This window comes from Spea bombifrons, chromosome 2 (assembly GCF_027358695.1).
Source record: "Spea bombifrons isolate aSpeBom1 chromosome 2, aSpeBom1.2.pri, whole genome shotgun sequence".
NCBI classification, from domain to species: domain Eukaryota; kingdom Metazoa; phylum Chordata; class Amphibia; order Anura; family Pelobatidae; genus Spea; species Spea bombifrons.
The window spans coordinates 85234024-85251191 of NC_071088.1; the positions used below are offsets into that span (position 1 = coordinate 85234024).

The following is a 17168-nucleotide window of genomic DNA, read 5'->3' on the forward strand; positions in this document are numbered from 1 at the left end:
GCTCTAAAAGTACATCATAACTCCCATCACTCTATACTGTTCCATACAGTGGCAGAGCTGGGAGGCAGAGGCCTTGCACCCCCTCCGCAGGACTCCTGAAAGGTAAGTGAACTTCAAAGAGGGAGAGGGTAGATAGTTAGGAGGGGGTAGTTGCGGCGGGCTTAAGGGGCTCTGCGTTAATGCGGCCATATAGGACCAGTCAGTCCGGTCCTGACTGGGCCTATTTTAAGGTGGGGGCCTGGAGCTGCAGCTCCATCAGCCCCTAAGTCAATCATGCCCTGCCACAGGCGCGGTCGCAGTTGCTGCTTGCTCCGGCAACAAGGTAAGTAGGGTGAGGGAGGGGGGTGCAGTGAGAAGGGGCAGAGGGGGGTTAGATAGTGAGAAAGGGGGAGAGGGGATAGATAGAGGCGGTACATATTGAGAAGTGGGGAAGGGGGTTACATAGTGAAAAGGGGGAACATAGTGAGAAGGGGCAGATAAGATGAAGAGAGGGGGTAGTGTGAATGCGTATGAGAATGAATGAATGTGTGGATGAATTGTGTGAATGCGTATGACAATGAATTCATGTGAGGATGAATTGCTTGAATGATTTGTGAGACTGCATTAATGAATGTGTTAATGATTTGTGTGAATGATTAAATGCAAAGATGGTACATGAAGGGTGGGCTTTAACAATAAATAAATAAATAAGGGCTGCTCAGGCTTAAATGCCCGGGCCTATTTTTTGTCCCAGTCCGGGCCTGGTAGATACTATGTATTCCATCAGGTAGTGTTTAAGAGTTGCTAACCAAGCAGTATGTATTAGCAACCTGAAATGTCTGCAAGCAAATGGAAGAAGCTTGTCAACCAAAAAGTTATTGGTAAGTGATGAAAAATATGATCGACCTGGTATCATGGAAATGTGGTTGGATGATGGGCACGACTGGGCAGTACATTTGTTTTAAGTTTTATGTTAAACTTGTATCAAAACCTAGCATTAATGAAAGAATGTATGTATTGATTGCAGTGATAATCTTTCATAACCACAGAAGTCTCTCCTTTCCATCTGAAAAGGAAACCTCTGAGTTCCTGAAACCTTTGTAACTTTACAGATTTTTCATTGTTGGCACAATAAAGGGCCTACTAAAAACTTTATTGTTCTTGGGCTAATATCACCTTGTTAAAAAATTAAGGTGACATGGATGACATATACTGGTTTGATGCCAAAATGTATTTATTCATATCCTTTTATTTGTGTGATAAAAAAAAATAGAAACAGCCATCATTATAAACATAGATATTTAAATAGTTTAGTTTAGTAGAGCCAAATTCTACATTTCTAAATTCTAAAACGTATGCAGGGTTCAGATGAAAAGAGTCTTAGCGTACATAAGATAGCTGTTTTTCTGATTGTTTAATGAAAGGTGTTCTTATCCGGGTATCTAGCCTTTTGGAGTCTTCTGTGCATAAGGTAAACAATCCCTCCCATAAGAGTGCAAAGTAATGCCAAAAATCCAACCGTAATTCCCAATCCAACGGCAGTTCTTATAATATCTTGGGAATCAGCATAAGAGGCACCTTGAAAAATGAATATACAATAATTAGAACATCCTACATATGTTTTAAGTGGAAGCTACAGTAATAACCTATAGGGCTGAGTTTTGTAGCTGATAAATCTTTAAACATTTGTGGATTCATACATACGTTAATTATATGAACTATGTATGAGAAATAAAAACACTAACACTATCTTATAATAATTAGCAAGAACTAGAATTACATCTTTTACACAATAGCTATTAATCCAGTATGATTGAAAAGGGACTTTAATACAATGTTTACATTTTTTGAATGCACTCTTCTTTTTAAAAGGGACACATATTTTAATTATTCAAATGCATACATATTTGAGGGCACACTCCCTTAAGGGTATGTTTTGTTGTATTAAAAACACTGTTTGAAAGAGAGTTTTCACTGCATGAAAATACCTAAAAATGTAATTACTTAATTTATAGCATTGTCATATATTCTTTAATGTACAGGAGCTCTAAGCAGGCAGGTGGGTTAGAAAATAAGCTTTCTGAAGATGGTTTATTAATCAGGGACAAAATGGTAAAAAAGGACAAAGGCATTATCAGGGACATCTTATTAAACTGTTACAGATATGTGATTTGACCACTTTCCTGCTCACTCCTACAACCTGAGATTGTGACACGAACACTAAGAAACGAATCAAAAGTATTTATATTTCTGTCAGTGCTGCTAACAGAAAATGAAGATTAATATATATACAGTCCTAAAGGAAGCTTAATTTGAGTTTGATAACTAAGCAATTATCATTTGGCTACATTAGAACTATTTCAGTGTGTGCTCCTCAGTATGGAAATGACACATACTGACAATGGAATTAAGCCCACACTTCTAGAGAGTTATACATACAGTATAATTAACCATACAGCATTAAAGTGACCTATCATAAAGTAATATAACCCAGTTTCATTGGGGCTTGTCATTAAATTTGTTTTAACTTTTTATTTTTATTTTCACTCAACTTTTGAATTCAATATTTATTTACTGAGATGTATTTTTATAATAATTATATTCTATATCAAGAATTTGGGCTAACCAAAAGTTAGCAAGTTTGTTCTGTAATGTGACTTGCAAGTCAGAATTTAGTTTGTACAAGAAAATATCAAACCTTAAAATAAATTACTGAAAGTCATAGAATTTGAATCTGATGCTGCCTAATGAAAAGATAGAGGGTATACATAAATCTTTTTCATTTAGGTGGTGCCAGAAGGATCTTAAAAGCCTAATGACCCATATAGCTGCTGATATTTTCAAGATTGTTTAACTGAATTATGTACCTGCTCTTTCAAGATTTAAGTGTGATCTCATGCTCTAGTCCCATATGGACTTTAAATGACAGTTAATGTACTAAAGATGAACTTTGCCCACCAAAATCCTGTATTTGCTTCACATGTTTACCTGTGCATACCCTGCATTAGATTTATATCTCTCTATGGTCTATTTTACAAAATGTGTGTGGCAGAACAAAGTTCCATAATTAAGACTCAAGCAGTTTAGGAGGCATATGCCTTTCAGTGGACTTGTCATGCATAGAAACTTACAACAGAATGACAGTTCCTTCTAGAGTTATTCGGTGGGCTATTTTCTCACTGGACAGCTTTGGATATCCCTACACCTTGGATATCCCTACACCTTGATTATCCACAAATAAAATAATATGTTTGAAAACTGAGATTTATTATTTTGTGTATACAAACAACATAGAGACTCTTACAAAGACTTTTACGAAGTTGTTCCGTTTCTAGAGAAACAACAAATCAGTGCCTGCTTTTGAATCACATGACATTGTTCATGTCAGAAATTATGAATGAGACAAAATTTGCAATTTCTAAAGGTTTTGACACTTATGAAATAAGTTCATACTTGAATAAAAAGTGAGAAAAATCATTTGATACTTACTGCTGTCTTTGCTTACTGAGCCATCTGTAAAAGAAAATAAACCTATTTATAGCAAACATTTTTTGGAAAATAGATACCTCTTGATTTATTTATTTTTAAATTGATGTTTCATTGGACATTTACTTCAGGATTTCAAAAAGTGCAGCGTAAGGACAAAACCTGCTGTTTAGAAATTCAATTATAATCTATTTAAATCCCTGGGGATATTCATTCTTTTAACACTTTTATGCATAAAAATACATATTTAAGATTATAAATAGAAAACGGTTGATTATACCTAAATCATAGTTAGCAATCTATAGAATATAACCTTTAGTGAATGTGATGAATTTTTGGGTGAAATATCTGTTCGAATAAGGTAACATGATGAACGTTTGATTACATGTAAAAAGGCAATGTTTGTTGTAATTATGACTAGAAATGATTCAGTGAGGGCATTGTTTCTTTTTTTAACTACTCATCCCATAATACCAATGTATATGAAAAATAAAAAGACAATGCTTTTGTCTTTTTTTTGGCAATGCTTCAATAAATGATGCTCTTTGGTAGTCCACTTACATATGGATGAAGGTATACAGGCTCTTCAATATCAATAGTGGTCTTCTTGTACCCCAAGCCTTGACAACATGAACACGAAAACCCAGAAGTAGACTAATGGAAAGTGTTGGCATGAAAGAACTGTGTATAAAAGCTAAAGGCATGAAAGAACTGTGTATAAAAGCTAAAAACACGAAAGGTAGAAGCCCCAGTTGAGCGTAACGCTCTGCGTCATACTTTTCCGCTGCGATACTTACAAGCATTTTGTTGGGTTTTTTTAACTTGAAGTTTGACTTTATTACATTTTTTTTTATTTATTTTATATTGGATCTGTTTCTTCCTACCTGGATCATTGTCTGAAAACACTGGATGCTGCATAGTTGAAATTCAATCTACTACTGTTATTGAATAAATTCCATTTATACTGATTTATACCTCTACTTTTTCTGGAGTATATGTATTCTGAAATGTGTGTGACCACTGCTATTGATATTGAAGAGCCTATGTAACTTCATTCATGAAGCCCATCCATCATCTTGAAGCTTGACTACATTATTTACACTATTTAACGGTTATTATACCTAAATTTGGTAGACATTTGCATATTGGCCTCCTTTTACCACTTTTACAGACATTTTACTGACAAATATTAACATTTTACAATGTTTATATAAGCATTAGAGTTTCTGTATTGTGACATGCTTTCCATCATGCTATACATACCATCTTCCCTACTTGTTATAATCCCAGTGGAAGTAATAGTTGCTGGATCAGAAATGGGTGAAGATGTTGAAGAGCTGGAGGCTGCTCGGATCTCTCTCCGCTTTCTTCCACAAACCTGTGAACATGTTTTGTAAATGAGAGTTCTTTTGTACTGACAAATATTTTTATTTTCATGCAACCAAACTTACTGGTTTAAAATTACTGCAAGTTGTCGTCAGGCAAAGTCGAGTGATGCAATGCAAGTAAAATGTTGAGACAGGCTGACCATACTGTTCTAGAAATCGGAAGGCTGAAAATGAAAACCGAGCGTATTGATTCTCTCCATTATCAAGCACGGTCGTAAACTGGTCCTTTGTACACCTGTGAGGAAACGGCATAGGTATAATGTCACAGTCAACTAAATTGAATCAAAGCAAAATTATACATCACAAGAAAAATAATTTCTTTTTAATAGACAAATGAAGCAACTAGTGATTTACCAAACTCTTATGTTTTATGGCTATTCTCTTAATCTAAGGTATTCAGTGAATTAACCTAATCATATTATATTATATTCATATACTGTATATTGAATATATCTTGTGTGCCAGTTATTGTCTGTTTGTCTGTATGCCGCATGTTGTTATTTTGACCACTAAGCAAGGGCACTGTATCCTGTGGTCAGGGGTGGCTGGCCCAGGGGGTAGGAGAGCAATTGCCCCCACCTCCCAGGCCAGGCCAAAATATTTCAAACATGGCTGGCCTGATTTTGGATCCATCCTTGTAGGCAGGAGTAGAGTGGGGTGATGTTACATGATCCTAAAGTAAAAGAAAATCTGCTCACAACAGTGGGCCCTTATCATTGCATGTCATGTACCGGAATTAAATTACCGTATTTGCTCGATTATAAGACGAGGTTTTTTCCAGAGCAAATGCTCTAAAAATACCCCTCGTCTTATAATCGAGGTCGTCTTCTAAGCAGACCTCATTCTGCTGGGGCCGTGATGCTTACCGGGCTTTGATCGCGAGCAGCGTCTCTGCTATTAGCCGCAGGAAACAGGAAGCTAGCACAGTCCTCACATAACTCTACCTCCCCCCTCCTTCCTCTGGGGGCGGGGCCAGAGAAGTTGCTCGCACAGCCGGGCCCCTGCAGAAGTCTGCGAGTGGGAGATCTGCAGTTCAGGTAAGGGGGTGGAGGGTTTGAGCGTGTGTGTGTATGTGTGATTAATGGAATGAATGAGTATTTAAATGTTTGTGAATGAGTGTGTGTGTGATAGCATGGATGTGTAAGGGGGGTGGGGGTGGTAGCATGGCATAGGGAGGCTGTAATCACACTTCTAACATCCCCAGGTTCCAGCATTTACTGGTAAAACTTTTTTTCCTATAGGGTAGTCTTATATTCAGGCTTTTTGTTTTTTTCCTAAATTAATATTTTGATTTTGGGGGGTCGTCTTATAATCAGGGTCATCTTATAATCGAGCAAATACGGTACTATATGTTTTGTTTGGGGCCACTACGCTATCTGCTGCTTCAAATAGTCCATAACTATTGGTGAAGAACTATATATGTATATTTTGTAAGAAACAGAGAAACATACATATATAATTGCTTTAATATTTAACAGCTTAATAGTCATTTAAATAGTTTTCATTCTGTATATCTGTCTTTTTGATGGCAGGATGCTGGAAATTCCAATGTTTTGTTTATTGTTTAATCTCAGGTATTATTAAATCTTAGAAAACCTACATAGTGCAAATAGTTTTGATATGTCTTTCCCCTAACAAACAACTTTTGCATATTCTTCCTGAATCATGTTATGTTTTTATGTATCATACATATCACAAGCACTGTACATGATTTACCTCTATGGTTATCCATGTTTTTGATACTTACACGTTTCTTAAAGACTTGACTTACCCAACAAAAAGGTCGTATTTGGTAGAGTTGGATGGGAATGGAGAAGTGGAGGCATAGCAATGATCCAGCAACACATTGAACCTGTATATCAAGATATTGAAATCTGATTTATATATCATATTAAACTTATTTGATGACTCAAAAGTTTCAATGTTGTAAACCCATGAAATATGCTATTTGTTCATATAAACATATTAACATGATAGAAGGAAAGGTGCATAATGCTTAGTCTTCAGAGAAGCCCTGAAGGTGTTAAAATGCCCTGGGGAAGGGTGACATGACTGTGGGTGGATGGGACATAAGCCAACAGGTTAGACAAGGTGGGCTGGGCTCACTGAATGGCAGGGGAGCCCTGTAGGAAATTGCCTGTCAGAAATGTATTACAAAGGAAAGTTGTCCCACCCTCCCTTCCCTCTTTATATGTTTTTGGTGGCGTTTCAGTTACAGATTTTTGCTCAGCATAGTGCAGTAGTAGGCCATTTTTAGTATGGACCTGATTTGGTGCACAAGCCTTAGTGTGTGCCCCGGTGATGGCAGTTCGTAGCGACTGTGCTAGTGGAGGACACCCGTGGCTTCAGTGGAAAGTGTGGCAGCAGTACGCCTGTGTCTGGGTTGCTTGTTTTTATTATGTTTATCTTATTTTGTTATATTGTTATTTATGAGAAATGCATTATAGTATAATATTGTGTTAATATTTATTATTTATTAAATATTTGCGTTATTTATGAATTAAAAAGAAATATGTTTAATATTACAATGTTGGTCTATGTGTCTTTAATTTATGGGGGGTCCCCTAGACAATCCAACAGTCGTGTGTCTCCATAACTACAACAATGCTATACTCTCTCTACCTCACTACCCTTTTGCCCATGTGTCAGCCTACCCATCTGTCAGGTTTCTTACTTTTCGGTAAGGTTCTTTGCTCTCACTTCCACATACACTTTTGTCTTCAGTTTTATTCCAGTTGCAGGGATAATAAGGGGTCTTGAGAAATTGGAATCCTGGAATTATGAACATCAATTTATGTACACACTGCTCAGTAAACAGCAGAATGTTAGTAGATAGATAGACAGACAGACACAGAGTGTTATATAAATAATGCTCCTATCTGGGACCTGCAAATGGTAGAATTAACAACCATGCTGTAGCATTATAAATTATAGCAAATGAACACTAAAGCATCTACTGATGGTTACTGTGCAAGTTAATTGCAGTATAAAACATTACATTATTGAAATACATAGTATTCCGAGATCAGCATTTTCTGCCTGTTCCAACAGTGGAAAAAAGGACACAATTTATCATCATTTCTTGTAAAAGATTAATAAAAATGGTACTGCGGACAAATAGAACACGTTTCTCTTGTTAAGACACTGACTGTGCTTATTGCTTTTCTATTAAAAAAATTACAGGTATTGATTTCAAAAGTGCAGAAAGAGTTATAAAACTGACTGATATGTATGATAAACTCTCAATTTAATTCGGGAAACAAAAAAATTACTTAATAACTTACCACAAACAACTGGAGAGAGAGTGTGCTAATGAAACTGCCGTTGTTGGTGTTGATTGCTATATTGTTTCCACTCCTGTAAATGAGAATGCATATAATTAATGATTGTCCTAAAGTAGTGATGGTGGACTCTTTGGGCCTCAGTGACCAATGTTCTACATGAAACCAAGTTGCAGACCTCAAAGAGCCAACACTGCACATAACACACACATGTATAAAGTATATAATTCTGTTGGAGGATAAATGCATCAATTTGAAGAATAATCTGCACTATGTTTAGCCTTTCTTTTCTCATATTTTAAGGAAGAAATGGGCAGTGGCGGAAGCACATGGGTTCCATCTGAGATGCCGGCAAACACTGTTTAATCCTATTTAATCTAAGTGTTTATAAATATATTTAAACAGTTGAAGGTGTTTGGCAGCTTTTCAGACCCCTGTGCTGCTGCTGACGACGCATTATCTCCTGCTTCTCACTCTCTCTCTCCCCCCCTTCTCTCTACCTCTCCCCTTTCTCTCTCCTCCTGATTACCTCTCCCTTAAATTTCTCTGTATCTCTCCATTTTCTCTATACCTCCCCCTTTCACTCTTAACCCCCCTTTTAATCCCTTTTCTCATTATCTCTGTCCTCTTTCTTATTAACCCCATCCTACTTCTTGTAATCTCCCCCTATGTATATCTCCCTTTTCTCCCCATCTCTCACCTTACTGCAGATCTCTATTTCTCTCCAGTGAATGCAGTTCAATGTTGAGCGCAGGGATATGATGTCATATTCCAGAACTCAGCATCAATTCCCAGAAGCATCACAAGAACAGACTTTGTGCTAATTTGGGTCCAGTGAGCCTCTGGAAAGAGCGGGCAGTCGACAGCCTGACCTCATGCCAGTACAGAGGCTTTGATCTGCCCTTTGTGGTACACGTGCCATAGGTTCAACATCGCTCCCCCAACCTTTATAAGTGTGAATATTATGTGTTGCTTAAAAATATTTGTTTTTTTTTATAGGAGAAAAAATATTTGCTTCATTGCTATGATATATATCATGTATATCATGTATTTTTTCTATACGCATATTAATAAATGCTCCTTGTCATTTTCAAAAGTGTGCATCTGCTGGAGGTTTACTGGCTAAGTATAAATTCTGAATCATGCATTTCTTTAGATTTGTAAGCACCATTATATAGGTTTATTAAGTGTCCGGAACTTTAAAATGCAGAATTTGGGAAAGTGGCAGATCTGCTTTGACCCCCCCCGTGACTACAGAACATTATTCAGCTATAGCGTACATAACAACATAGTTACACATGTCTTCATGCCATGATGGTCCTAATGCATTGTAAGTATTCATTTAGATATGATGTCATGTAATTGATATATAATAGTTAATGTCGAACCGGATTTTGTGGATTCAATTTCATTTGAACACAATATACTCATAGTTACTTACACATCCAGCCTTGTATTGTTCATGAGATATTCTAGAGGGTAAGCGCAGGAGTATAAATATTTTAGTTCTGGATTATAAGTAACAACACCAGAACTTGGATCCTTTGATTTGATTATTCCACTGATGTTAACTGTTTCAATCTGTGAGAAATCTGAGAAGATACCCTCACCTTGACTTGAGGTTATCTGTTACAACAAATAAATAAGTAAATGAACAAACAAAAAAATACACAATGGAAGACTACGTGTTGGAAGAAATAGAAATTATAGGACATTAGTTTTAACTGCAATTAGTTTACTGTAGACAAATTGAACTTATTTGTTTTTGTTGTACTTCATATTAATAGGGCAACATTAGAACCTTGCCTTGGGAGTAATTGTCAAGCATTTTAGATAATAGAAAGTAAGGTTTAGCTCCTTTCCTGTTTACAGAGATTTATTCTTCACCTGGAGCTCTACATTTTGAGACTATTGAACATAGTGATATATGACCTTATGTAAAACATAGGTATTCACAGTAATTTACTTGACACTTTTCAGTATTTAAGTAAAACTGAAACCATTATGGCACTGTAATACCTGAAATTAAGTTTAGCATGAAGTGACATAATAATGCAGAATTTATTAATACTACCTTATAAAACATGGTGATTATTTAAAATGTCACTCTAGCTATCACTTGCTCTTTTATGATAGCGTAGTGCCCCCTTCAGATTAAAATTTAGTTTCCCCTTTGCAAATGCATTAGTGAATTCATTTGAATTCTCTCTCCTATATGTTTTGCCTCTTTGGGCCAAAAACATCTCCTGCTTGCCATTGTCCATGCACACTGCACTGACAAACAGCCAACTCCAGCACTGGATCACATGAGTGTCCCAGTGGGTCAAATGAGACCCCCTGCACACATTGGCAGAAAAAGCTCCTATTGATTTCTGAGGAAGCAATTTCTTGCCAGTGGTTAGCTGCTTCAAGTAGCCGAAACTGGCGCAAAAGAGCCATGCACTGCAGCACTTGTTCTGCAGCCATTCCTAAAAATAAGTGTGTTTACTTTTTCCTCAGCTAACAAATGCATATTAAAGTATCTATATATCATATTACTCTCTCTCTTCCAGAGAAGTGCAGACATCTTGGACACTAGGACATCATTGGGATGTGACGGGAGCCTGAAACTCATATAAAATATTGGGACCTGAATTTTTCCGTTTTGTGCTTTATATACATGGGAAATATTCTGTTACCTTTTATTTATACTTATTTCTGGGGAAAATTAATATTTGCTACATTGCTTATTTATGGTACCATTAACTATATTTCATTTTACTGTCATCTTTTTTCATCTTTAAATATATTTCCTAAATTTTTACAGATTTTACAGATTTAAATACATTTCATAAGTTCATTTCATAAGTTTTGTTTGTATCGGTACACTAGCATAAACTCATGTTTAGAATTATATCACATTCTGGAAAACAGCATATTTAATGTACAAAGTCTGGAATAGATGGGAATTAACTATTTTAAGTCTTACCTGAAATGAGCTTCCACATGTTGAACTGTCATTAATTGAAAAAATATACGTAACAAATGGTGTACCTCCTGTCGTTTGAACAACTCCTTGACATTGAGGGTTATTGAATATATCATTCATGAAAAGCAGAGTTTCATTATAGCCGGCATTATACACTGGGCACAAGTAAATAGATAATTCAATGTTCTGAGGTCCACATGTCACCAGTATGTCTGAATATGCTAAAATCCAAAAGGAAAACATAAAAAGTAACCAACTTTGTTAGCAGGAGGGCTATTTTTTTTATCTGTCTATCTATATATTACGTATTTGATTGTATTGATTTGTTTATCAATTGTGTTATCAATTTATGCAGGAATATTTATATATACCTGGTGGCCTCCAAGTGCCAGTATCATTGCAGATGCTTATATCAAAGCAGTGATTTCTGTAAATGAAGGAGAAGATCAGAATACAAAAAAAGCCTTGCTTCACAGCACGTTTTGATGGGACCACCTTGAAAAAAGCAATGGAAAAAAATATTTATTTTTCTTGGTACAAAAATGCTATTCAAATTAATTTTTTTCTAAATAGACTTTTTATCAGTAGTAGCCAGAAAAATAGTGTGACTAGAAATACAAATGTGTAAAAAATAAAATAAAAGAGAAAGGATACCCAAACCAAAATAAAGTCAAAAAAATGCCATTATAAATATGATGCCAGATGATCTCCAAACATATATATATACACATCTGTAAATATTAAAATTTGAGTCATGACCAACTATCTATGACCAACAGTAGCCAGCATAATAGTTTAAAAATTAACTAAATAGTCACCAGTTCACATGTGGATCAGAACCTATGTGTTTCAAATTGCCTTTAATTTACTACTAATACTTTTTAAATACCTTTGTTATAACAAATAACAAATTGCGAGCATCTGGTTTTAAATGAATAAAGGGCACAGCAAATTACAAAGAAGATATGTTGTTTAGTATTAAAATATCTATACATTCTTTGTCTGTTATGTTTTTGAGGTGCAAACATGATATTGGTAGTAAGATACAAAAGAGTATTCTATTTTTAGTATATTAGCTATGTATTGCCTGTTAATACAAACCAATTTAATCTTACCATGGTTGTCTAAAATGTGAGCTCTGCACTGCGTATCCAGATCTGAATTGTGTTGTTGGTTTGTAGATGCACATATATATGTTTTTATCTGACGTATATATATCTGACATATGAATTGTATTACGTATTTGACAACCAATACCTATTGTATTTAGCATGACAATTCTGATAAACATCCTTTATCTAAGCAATAAAAAGTAAAGTGAGAAAATAACATCCATATAGTATAACAACTTAATAGACTTCACAAAGGACATTGAGGATATGATTGTCTTCACATTTTGTTACATATGGGTTTCATGACAGTGTAACATGATAGAATGTGAGTTCCCAGAGTATCTGTAAAATACATCTCTGCATCAAAAGAATATGTTTGATGTTTTTTTTTTCTTTGAGCACATTGGGTGGGGGAATAGGGAAGTCATTCCATTAATATAACATACGTAAATCTTGAAACTGAATTCTTTAGTATTATGTTGAGAAAAAAAATAACACCAGGTTGTTGACACATTATCTGCTTAATGCTGCAATGCTCCTTGTGAAGGTGTGCAAAGAATTAAATGATACATTCAATTCCACTGTTACTAAACTTTAGCATTATATAAATAGTTCATAATACCTCCAGTCTTAACCCCTTAAGGACAATGGGCGGTCCCTAAACCCATTGAAAACAATGCATTTTGAGCCCGTACATTTTTGTCATTAAGGGGTTAATTTCTATACATTGTGTTTTTGTAGCTTTTTTTTACTTTAATGAACAGTATGCAGCGATGTGAAAAAGAAAGTACACCCTCTTTGAATTTTATGGTTTTGCATATCAGGACATAATAACAATCATCTATCCCTTAGCAGGTCTAAAAATAGGTAAATACAACCTCCGATGAACAACACAGGACAAATTACACTGTGTCAAGATTTAACAAAAATAAAACCAAAATGGAGAAGCCATGTGTGCAAAACTATGTACATCCTTACTACTTCCACAGCAATTAAGATGCTGAGCAGCAGACAGGTGCTGCTAATCAATATTAGTATATATATATATATATATATATATATATATATATATATATATAACGATGTTTTAGCATTTTGCTGGTCTGGAGCATTCAGGTGTGTGTTACCATGATGCCAAAGAAGAAAGATATCATCAATGATCTTAGAGAAGCAATTGTTGCTGCCCATCAATCTGGGAAGGGTTGTAAGGCCATTTCCAAACAATTTAAAGTCCATCATTCTACAGTGAGAAAGATTATTCAAAAGTGGAAAACAATCAAGACAGTTGCCAATCTTCCCATGAGTAGACGTTTCATCTCAGACTCTACAAGCCTCAGTTAGCATGTTAAATGTTACAGTTCATGACACTACAATTGAAAAAGATTGAACAAGTATGTTTGTTTTGGGTTGCCAGGAGAAAGCCTCTTTTCTCTAAAAAGAACATGGCAGCATGGCCTAGGTTTGCAAAGTTGTATCTGAACAAACAGCAAGACTACTGGAACCTGAATGCTCCAGACCACAAATGAGACCAAAGTGGAGATGTTTGGTCATAATGCGCAGAGTCACATTTGTCGAAAACCAAACACAGCATATGTCAAGCTGGTAGGAGCGAGGTGAGGAACCCAGTACGCAGACTGCCTTCCAGTAGATGAGGGAAGGTTTAGTGGACAAGGCAATATCAGAGTCGGTCCGAAGATCAGGGCGGGAGAGAGCAGCGAAGTCTGTAAGACAAGGCAAAATTCGGGATCGGAGAAATCAGGATAAGCGAAGAACAAAGCCAAGGGTCAAAACCAGAAATCACAAATATCGGGAGCGCAAACTAAATAGCTCTGTCTGGGAAAATAACTGAGCACTGAATGAAGCTCAGTGCCAGTTTTTAAATTCTCCACTAGATGTCGCCCCTCCTCCTTGCGTGGTGCCGTTGACGTGCATTCCCCAGGCTACGTCGTACAGGAAACTAGAAGACGGGTACTCAGGTGAGTTACTGCGGCGAGGATTCTCTCGCCGCCGACCCTGACAACATATCCACACAGGCACCATACCAATTGTCATATACTGTGGTGGAGGGGTGATGATCTGGGGTGTTTTGCAACCACAGGATTTGGGAAACTTCCAGTCATTTAGTCGACCGTGAACTCCTCTGTGTACCAAAGTATTCTAGTGTCAGATGTGAGGCCATCTGTCGGACAAATAAAACTTGGCCAAAGTTCGGAAATTTAACAGGACAATAATCCCAAGCAAGCTGAAAAAGAAAGAATCAAGGTGTTGTAATGGGCCAGTCAAAGTCCAAACCTCAACCTGATTGAAATGGAGAGCTGTGTATAAACAAATGCCCACATACCTCTGAAGCAACATACTGAAGCAACATTGTAAAGAAGAGCTGACCATCATTCCTCCACAGATATGTGAGAGACTGATAAAATCACACAGAAAATTATTACTTTAAGTTATTGTTGTTAAAGGTGGTTCTACATGCTATAGAATCATAAGGTGCACTTAGTTTTTCACACATGGCTTCTCCATTTTGGCTTTATTTTTGTTGAATTACAAAGTGTAATATGTCATGTAATGATGTTCATTTGAGATTGTATTTGTATTTACCCAATTTGTAGACATGCTAAGGAACAGATGATTGTTATATGGATATGGATTAATGATGGCCTTTAAATTGTGCTGAAATAACCTTTCCCAGATTGAGGGGCAGCAACTATAGCTTCTCTAAGATAATGATGATGTCATTCCTCTTTGGCATTGTGTTTACACACTTGAATGCTCCAGACCAGCAAAAAGCTAAACACTTCGGCTTTTAAAGAGGTTGCCGAAGATCAATTAATCAAGGGCATTTGATTAGCAGCACCTATGCAACTAAGCATCTTAATTGCTATGGAAGCCGTAAGAGTGTACTTAGTTTTTCACACATGGCTTCTCCATGTTGGCTTTTTTTTGTTGAATTAATCATGACACGGCTCCAGATAGTAGAAAGTAGACTGTTTGTTATGATGCCGGAAGGCTAGAAAAGGGGAATGACTAGGATGATCACCAACAAAATACATGAAAATGAAGCAGAGAGCTCTGAATTTTCATTTGCATTTCATTTATTTTTCACTTTTTCACTCTCACTCACTCTTACTCACTGTCTCTCAACCTTCTCCGCCAACTGTTTCCATGTCCTTGTCTCATTTTTCCGCAGCTCTGCTTCTTCTCTTCTTGTTCTTTCTTGTTGTATCCCTTGACTTTGTTTATTTAATCAGGGAAGTAGAATTCTAACCTAGGGTAGTTTCACCACAGTTCTAAAGCTTGACTTGCCTCTGCAAGTTTTTGGGAATAGACAATTAACTTTGTTTCAAATACACAAAGGGACCATTTTAATTTAGTGCATGTACTGTACTCGAATGAATCATAAACTTTTTTTGTCTTTTCTAGAAAAAAAAAGAGCTTCAAGGAAAACATTTGTGCTAATAACTTAAAATGTCCAATCCTTCAAAAATTCACAAATGCATACCCTACACATTGTTGTGAATATGCTGTCAAATCCATTGATTGATCCTTTTTAACAGATTCTTATACTGTGCTGTTCCATATAACTCAAGCAGTTTCAATTGCTAGAATAATCAATTCTAAACATAGTTTTTGATTTGTGAGGTCAAGACATGGTTTCCATGGAAACTGGGAAAGTTAGTGGAACTGGTCTATACCTGAGCAGGAAAATAAACATGACAGTAAAAGTACAACTAACAAGTGCAAGATTAATAGTTGTCAAAAATATTTGTGATATTTGGGCAGTTTTTTCTTTGTTTTGCATGTACTGATTTAGTATAGTATTGTTAGTTTTTAAGAGACTTAGTGGTTTCAGTGGAAAAAGTAATTGTTGAGAGACAGAAGGTAGTGGTTAATGATGTATTTTCCGAGGAAGGTCTTGTTACCAGTGGGGTACCGTGGATTTCAAAAGGCCTTAATGGCATGATATGTATTTTTGCAGATGACACAAAGGACTTAAAGGTAAGGCGGCAACGCAATAAAACTCCACAACCAAGCCCACCAAAACCACAACCACATAGATATGTTATATCATGACTATATAACTCTATCATCTCCTCTGACACTCTCACTCATGCTATCTCTGACTTACTGTCATGGTCTCTCACACTCTCATTCACACTCTCAGTGTTTTCCTACCTTCCTCTTCTGAATGCTACTGCCTCTTCTCTTTTTGCTTCTTGTTCTTCTTTCTTCTGTCTTCTTTCTTTGTCCGCTTCTTTCTGTGTCTTCTTCGTGAACCTGGCCTTCCAGATCCTATATTTTGGCATCATCTTGCCCCCCCCCAGTAACCTAAATGCACACTAGCACATATTTTTAGACATTTGCACAGACTTATACACTCATGCCAACTCACATGCCCATGAATAATAACTAGTAAGAACTAGTTTTTATATAGCGCCTTTTTTCCAGTGGGACTCAAAGCACTTTTAATGCAGCAGCAGACGTTATTATTACCCTCCATGCTCACACACAAACACTTATACATTCACATCCATGTTCACACATACACACATATGCATAAATGCTCGCAAATACACTTCCAAGTTTGCACAAAATTTACTCGTACATGCTCATACACACTCACAGATACACATTCATGCTGACACATTTACCCATACACATCCATGATCACACACACTTACACATCCATGCTCATACACACTTACACATACACATCCATGCTCATGCACACATATACATCCATGGGCCCTCACACACAGACACATCCATGCTCACACACACATACACATTCATGCTCACACACATGTATCCATGCGCACACAAACAGACATATGAATCCATCGAAGCTCACACACCAACATTTACACATCCATGCTCATACACACTCACACATACACATCCATGCTGACACATTTACCCACAAACATCCATGCTCATATACACATACACATCC

General features: G+C 36.4%; 1 protein-coding gene across 1 annotated transcript; it reads right to left on the reverse strand.

The window, feature by feature from the left end:
- Nucleotides 1–1195: 1195 nt before the first annotated feature.
- LOC128474960 (zona pellucida-like domain-containing protein 1) lies at nucleotides 1196–12279 on the reverse strand. Its single transcript, XM_053457399.1, has 11 exons — nucleotides 12218–12279; nucleotides 11474–11597; nucleotides 11103–11323; nucleotides 9576–9760; nucleotides 8138–8210; nucleotides 7528–7625; nucleotides 6625–6705; nucleotides 4917–5088; nucleotides 4729–4843; nucleotides 3469–3492; nucleotides 1196–1557 (listed from the first exon to the last, which is right to left on the reverse strand). The coding sequence occupies exons 1-11, from the start codon at nucleotides 12218–12220 to the stop codon at nucleotides 1394–1396; spliced, it is 1260 nt and encodes a 419-aa protein (XP_053313374.1). The 5' UTR covers nucleotides 12221–12279; the 3' UTR covers nucleotides 1196–1393.
- Nucleotides 12280–17168: the final 4889 nt, after the last annotated feature.

What these genes read in the sequence shown, in the direction of transcription:
- LOC128474960 (XM_053457399.1), bottom strand. An exon ending in CATGTGGAAGCTCATTTCAG is followed by an intron (nt 9,761 to 11,102) that starts GTAAGACTTAAA and finishes TTGTTGTAACAG; the next exon opens with ATAACCTCAAGTCAAGGTGA. An exon ending in AACAATACAAGGCTGGATGT is followed by an intron (nt 8,211 to 9,575) that starts GTAAGTAACTAT and finishes TCTCATTTACAG; the next exon opens with GAGTGGAAACAATATAGCAA.